This window comes from Chanodichthys erythropterus, chromosome 16, assembly GCF_024489055.1.
Source record: "Chanodichthys erythropterus isolate Z2021 chromosome 16, ASM2448905v1, whole genome shotgun sequence".
NCBI lineage: Eukaryota > Metazoa > Chordata > Actinopteri > Cypriniformes > Xenocyprididae > Chanodichthys > Chanodichthys erythropterus.
The window spans coordinates 25,266,598-25,273,619 of NC_090236.1; the positions used below are offsets into that span (position 1 = coordinate 25,266,598).

The following is a 7,022-nucleotide window of genomic DNA, read 5'->3' on the forward strand; positions in this document are numbered from 1 at the left end:
ACATTTTACCAATTCCAATCCACATCAATCTTAATAACTACTATTAACATTGTTTTTAATCATTTATAAGTGATATATAATTGTTCATGAAGGCTGGAAATGAAGAATGCCCTATATTCAGGTGTGCAGAATTATTAGGCAGGTTTTCTTTTACAGATAAAATGAGCCAAAAAAGAGATTTAACTCAGACTGAAAAGTCAAAAATTATTAAATACTCATGAGAAGGACGCAATACTAATGTAATACTAGAAATTGCAAAGTTAAAGCATGACCATTGGACAGTGAAATGCTCATTGGGTCAGCGGGGTCATACAAAAACAGCTGGAGAAGAAAAGACACGTTAACTGCAAAATAATTAAGAATTAAGGTGAAGAATTAAGTGTGAAACCATCAGGAACCCTTTAGTCTCCAGCGCCACCATTTCCCAGTACTGAAACCTACCTGGAGTCTTCAGAAGTGTGAGGTGTCAGGATCTCAGAGACTTAGGTTAGGTGAAGAATCCTAAAAAATGACCCGCTCTTAATAAGAATCACAAGCTGAAGTGTTATAAAATACATGAAGACTGGGTTTTTATAGGCCTTATAGACAGACAGCTTGAGAGTGACTCCTGAAGGACCAGCACCACATCCTCTTGTACCACTGTTTGAAGAATTTATCTTCCAGAATCTGGCAGTAAGTTTTGGAAGATCATTTAGTCCATCTCTGCAAGATGGACATTTCAGGATAAGAGATGGACTAAAAGTGAACTCCCACACCTTACTGCCAGATTCTGGAAGATAAATTCTTCAAACAGTGGTACAAGAGGATGTGGTGCTGGTCCTTCAGGAGTCACTTTCAAGCTGTCTGTCTATGAGGCCTATAAAAACCCAGTCTTCATGTACTTTATAACACTTCAGCTTGTGATTCTTATTAAGAGCGGGTCATTTTTTAGGATTCTTCACCTAACCTAAGTCTCTGAGATCCTGACACCTCACACTTCTGAAGACTCCAGGTAGGTTTCAGTACTGGGAAATGGTGGCGCTGGAGACTAAAGGGTTCCTGATGGTTTCACACTTAATTCTTCACCTTAATTCTTAATTATTTTGCAGTTAACGTGTCTTTTCTTCTCCAGCTGTTTTTGTATGACCCCGCTGACCCAATGAGCATTTCACTGTCCAATGGTCATGCTTTAACTTTGCAATTTCTAGTATTACATTAGTATTGCGTCCTTCTCATGAGTATTTAATAATTTTTGACTTTTCAGTCTGAGTTAAATCTCTTTTTTGGCTCATTTTATCTGTAAAAGAAAACCTGCCTAATAATTCTGCACACCTGAATATAGGGCATTTTTCATTTCCAGCCTTCATGAACAATTATATATCACTTATAAATGATTAAAAACAACATTAATAGTAGTTATTAAGATTGATGTGGATTGGAATTGGTAAAATGTGCTTGGAAAAAAAATATGATCAGAAAATCAACTTGCCTAATAATTCTGCACACAGTATACAGTAAGCATTTCAAATAAACAAGTTTGGCTATTTGAGAGAAGACTTAATGTTACACTATATAATGACACCTTACTGATGCCTGCTGTTTGTCATTTTGCCATTGTTCTGAAATTAAATGTTCAGCAAGACACACAAGCATCAGTGAGGATTTTGGGTGATGGGCTTTGTTCAGGCCAGTCAAGTCATTTCTCTACAGTTTGTTGCCACAAAGTTGGAAAAACACAGTCCTTTTTGTGATGAAGCACTTTGATTTGATTTATACTAGAATAATTGGAATAGAAAAATCTGTTAATTCAAAACAGTTGTTCACATATGTTTGGTAGTATATAGTGTAGCTCAAAATATATATTTTTAATATGTTAATTTTAGTAATGACATACCAAATACCTTAAGTCCAAATTACACAATCATGTGTTTTGTTTTGTTTTGTTTTTGTCTTTTTCCCCTTGAGGGGGTAATAAGATTTCTGGCATGTTTTCAACTGTGCAAAAGAAAAACATTAACTGTTGTTATCCACGCATTTCTTTGTAGAATGTCTGTGGCTTTTCCAGTTTCATCGTGCCATTTGTCATGTCATTATCAAACCAGTTTCTTTTGGTTTCTGTAACGGCCCAGCAATAAAGGCATACAAGAAATTATTAAATGATTAAATTGAATGGAAAATACCCTCGGCATGAAGTGTGTCTGTGTGTATGTCTGTGTCTTTTGTGACTGTGTGTGTTTGTGTGAGATGATGTGTGTTGATGACATTCCTTATTCTAAATCAGTCTAAAGGACCCCCTGGTAGTGCATACCTTATGATTTTTACATTGTAAATCCATTAAAATAAATAAATTTTAATCTGGCAGGGACAGTGAAACATTTATGTGAACTTTAGTTTTGATTTTAGTAAACATTTTAATTTTGTTTACTTTTTCCTTTTCATTTTTTCCTAGTTTGAGATCAAACCATAATTATTGTACCCACTTCTAAAAAAAAAAAAACCCTGTTCTAAAGTATCAAAATCCTTAACAGAGTCATTTAGTTTTCACATTTATAACCAAAACCCACATTCACCTGCATCTCCAAACAAGCACTTTCATATGAATGCTCACTCTCACACACAATAATCCTGTGACTGTGTGATCTTTGAGCTGTTGGGTACATGTCCAGGCATGTTTTACTTGGAACAACATTTGTAGCACAAATCTAGTTGTATAACCATGAAGACATAAAAGAGCAAGGAGTGTTCTTTGCTGTTGTGTGTTCATATTGAAGAAAGTCACCCTGATTCATTTAGTGAAACGTGACAACATATGAAATCACACTTTTTGTTATGATCATTTATTCTTTAAGCAGATAGCGGCTCGATACAAAATAGATGACAAGTACAGTGTCATTGTGTGAGAATTTAACTTTCATACCAAATCGCTTTGTGTGACAAGCCTAAGCTAACTTAAAAAAGATGGTTTCTCCCATTCTCTGCAAATCAGAGTTCCCACAGTCATGGGAAACCTGGAAATTTCAGGAGAGTTTAACTTCTCTGATGAATATACAATACCTTTCGAAAAGTTTGGGGTCAGTAAGATTTTTTTTTAATGTTTTTGAAAGAAGTCTCTTATGCTTACCAAGGCTGCATTTATTTGATAAAAAACAGCATCATTGTGAAACATTATTACAATGTAAAGTACTTGTTTTTTAATTTTAAATGTATTCCTGTGATGGTAAAGCTGAATTTTCAGCATCATTATTCCAGTCACATGATCCTTCAGAAATTTGCAGAACAAGAAATATTTCTTTTCTTCAATGTTGAAAACTGTTGTGCTACTTAATATGGAAACAATGATACTTTTTTTCAGGATTCTTTGATGAATTGACACTTCAAAAGAACAGCACTTATTTGAAATAGAAATGTTTTGTAACATAATATCTTTACTGTCACTTTTGATTAATTTAATGCGTCCTTGATGAATAAAAGTATTAATTTCTTACAAAATCATTTTTACTGACCCCTATCTTTTGAACAGTAGAGTATATTACTATTAATTACCTCCAATATAAAATATTCCATCAGCTTCTTCACAATACATACCGATGTGCAATTTGTGATTACGTTTTTCCATAAAAATGATAATTTTGGGGCATTTTTGCCTTTGAGACAAATAGTCTGAGAAGAAACGGGATCAGGAAAGGACCTCAATTTGGGACTCAAACTTGGGTCACTTTCAGCGAATTAGTCTAACTGGTCCGAATTATTCATGAGTGAATTGATCTGAATTTAGCTGGTCTTATACAGTGATCAAAAACCAGTAGAAAGGTCAAAAGTCATGGAAAAAAAAGTGTGGGAACCCTGGGAACTGAAACAAGCAGGATTGTGTGCTTTTGATAACACTATGAAGTATTTAACTGTAAATGCCTTGAGGTGTGCGTGTTTGTTGGAGTCATGGGCCAGCAGTCACAGAGTCATTACTCGATCTATCTCTGAAACAAGTCTGACAGGTTGACTAATGTAATTGACTTCCACCCTTTAAATTTCCTTGTTTACTCCACATCAGCATTCTCTTCCTCATCAGGACAGGCTGCAATCTCTTTCTCAGGCAACAAACCGTACTCATTTAGGAAGTTCTCCACATCCATGGCGAAGAACTCCTCATTCAAGTGCTTTGTAATGGACAGGAAGTTTCCTAGAAGCTCTCCAGCCTTGTACACCAGAAGGGCGGGCAGAACGTCGTCTGAAAAACGCTCGTCCGCCCCAGTGGCAGAGGCTTTGATTCGGCAGAATTTGACGGTGGAATACTCTGCTGCCAGGCAGGTCAAGCAGTTGTTGAGTGCGTCACAACCTCTGATCCCGTCATCATAGATGTGCACCACCACTAGGGTCAGGCGGTGCTCTTTCTCGATGACATCCAGGAAGGCCTCCCCGCTATCCAACTCAAATACGGCATCAAACGTAGGCCCGAAACTCAGGCGCTCGTGCATCTCCTGCATGCACTGCTTGCGATACTTACGCAGACAACTTTCGTCCTCTTCTTGGATCATCTCGTATTCCTGAGTGCTCATCTGTGTGTGGTCAGACACAGCAAAATGTTAATAAACATTATAAAACTCTTATACTGCCAGTCAATCTGGTCACACTTGACTGCATTTTTTCAGAAAAGATTCTAATGAAACCATTTATCATGTAGAATGAGTAGCTATATGTACAAACGTTTGACTGGTAAGATAAAATGATGGTTCTATTTAAAACAGTTCATGTGACTACAGTGGTTGAACCTTAATGTTATGAAATGACAAGAATACTTTCTGTGTGCCAAAAAAACCAAAATAACTACTTTATTCAACAATATCTAGTGATGGGCGATTTCAAAACACTGCTTCATGAAGCTTCGAAGCTTTACAAATCTTTTGTTGTTTTTGAATCAGTGGTTCGGAGCGCATATCAAACTGACAAAGTCATGTGAACCATTGAAATTTCGAAACACCTATGACGTAACGAAGCCTCGTTTACTGAAATCGCGTGACTTTGGAAGATTTGTAAAGCTTCGAAGCTTCATGAAGCAGTGTTTTGAAACTGGCCATCACTAGATATTGTTGAATAAAGTCGTTATTTTGTTTTTTTGGTGCATAAAAAGTATTCTCGTCACTTCATAACATTAAGTTTGAATCACTGAACTGTTTTAAATATAACTTTAGTACCTTTATGCACTCTAAAAAATGCTGGGTTGTTTCAACCCAATTTTGGGTCAAATATGGACAAACCCAACCATTGGGTTAAATCTCTAAATACATTTTTTAACCCAACAAACTGGGTTTGTCCATATTTGACCCAAATTTGGGTTGAAACAACCCAGCATTTTTTAGAGTGTGGGTGTTTGATAGTGTAAATTAAATTGCTTTCAATGCAGGCCTCACTGAGCCATCAGACTTTATCAAACATATCTTAATTTGTATTCCAAAGATGAACGAAATGTCTTACGGGTGTGGAATGACATTTTTGGGTGAACTAACCCTTTAAAATTATTTCCTCATTTTGTTGTGAATGATGTGCAGATATCATTTGGGGATTTTTCACAGTACCTTTCGGCCATGCTTTTCCCGAGTGTCGTCATTATTGGATTTGGGGTTGGACATCTGTCTGAGAAGCTCTTTCTTGTTGGGAGGGATGCTTTCATGGTCCTCACTCTCAAGTTTGAATTTCCTCCAGTCATGGATCACACCTTTGGGCCCTAAGTTGCGAAAGTGTTTTGTCATGATGACCTCAGCGTGTCTTAGGCATATCACAGCATAATGAGAGAAGTCTCCAGTATTATCTCATCATTACTGTATATTGAATTGATGTTAGCAGGATATGTTCTGCAATCAACGTGGTTACTGTAATGTGGATATTTATTTATTTCATTAATTAGTAAGTATTTTTTTTTCACCTGTTTGTGTTGCTGGTAGTTCCTCAATCTCAGGTGAACCTGACATGATTCCTCAATGGAGACCTGATGATAGATAATTCAGATCTAATAAACCATTTGTTTGTGTTTGTTTACTCAGTTTAAAGGGGATATATGTACAATTCAGAAACACTTATTATTAAGAAAGCATCTGATCATAGTGATGTGGATATGTCTGCACACACTCTGCAATTCACCGGCAACATGTCGACAGATGAGATTATTAAAATGACACTGTTATGACTGTTTGATTATCAAGTATATTTTAAACTATAGACTATATCTGACTATGCGAGACTATAGTTTGAATTAATCTCTTTTCTTTGCATGACTCATTGTACAATACAGAATGCTCTTTCAGCATTATCCTGAACATTGTATGAGCATTCGTTTCATGGGCCATTGAAAATCTTTTTGTTTTTTATAAAAAGTCAGTCTACAGGCTTCCATAGACAACCTAGGATGTCAGGGAAGGTCTCGTTTTTAAAGATTCGTTACAAGTTGTACACACATCGGCAAAAAATGAGCAAGCATACATCAAAATTCTTACATATAGTTTCTTTAGGGATGAAAAAATAATAGGAAGTTGTTGCTCCATCTGAATATACCCATTTTATGCAACATCCTCTAACAAATTGTACGTGGTTGACATTTCGTCATTGTTTTTATATTTCAAGTCCATGTGAAACGAACAAGCAGATGAGAAAGTTTATGTTTACAATCGTTTACTAGTGTAGTCATTTTATTTCTGTTGCATGAGTTCTTGACACTGTCAGAGTCTGTTACAATGATCCAGGTTGAGGTGGAATTAGCAGATTACTCTCTATAGGTGATGGATTAGATTATAATCAGATTATATTGTTGTTTCTGAAGTGCCCATGATGTTTCTGTTTTCTTGCATGTAAATGTGCATTCTAAGACTGATCTTATGGCATGACATCTGAGTAAGTGAAAAACGGCACATAATTGAGAGCATGCAATCTCAAAAAACTACCCTTTCTGGCTTTCTCAGCGCAATTCCAATGTAAATGTGAGCAGCTGGCTTAAAATGCTGAAATGTGCTGATCAGCTACTACACTGGATTCTGCGAACAAGATACACTCAGAAA

At 36.2% G+C, this 7,022-nt stretch overlaps 1 protein-coding gene across 1 annotated transcript; it reads right to left on the reverse strand.

The window, feature by feature from the left end:
- Nucleotides 1–4,013: 4,013 nt before the first annotated feature.
- On the reverse strand, nucleotides 4,014–5,957 carry pdca (phosducin a). Its single transcript, XM_067361873.1, has 3 exons — nucleotides 5,897–5,957; nucleotides 5,550–5,698; nucleotides 4,014–4,532 (listed from the first exon to the last, which is right to left on the reverse strand). The coding sequence occupies exons 1-3, from the start codon at nucleotides 5,940–5,942 to the stop codon at nucleotides 4,014–4,016; spliced, it is 714 nt and encodes a 237-aa protein (XP_067217974.1). The 5' UTR covers nucleotides 5,943–5,957.
- Between the last annotated feature and the right edge of the window lie 1,065 nt (nucleotides 5,958–7,022).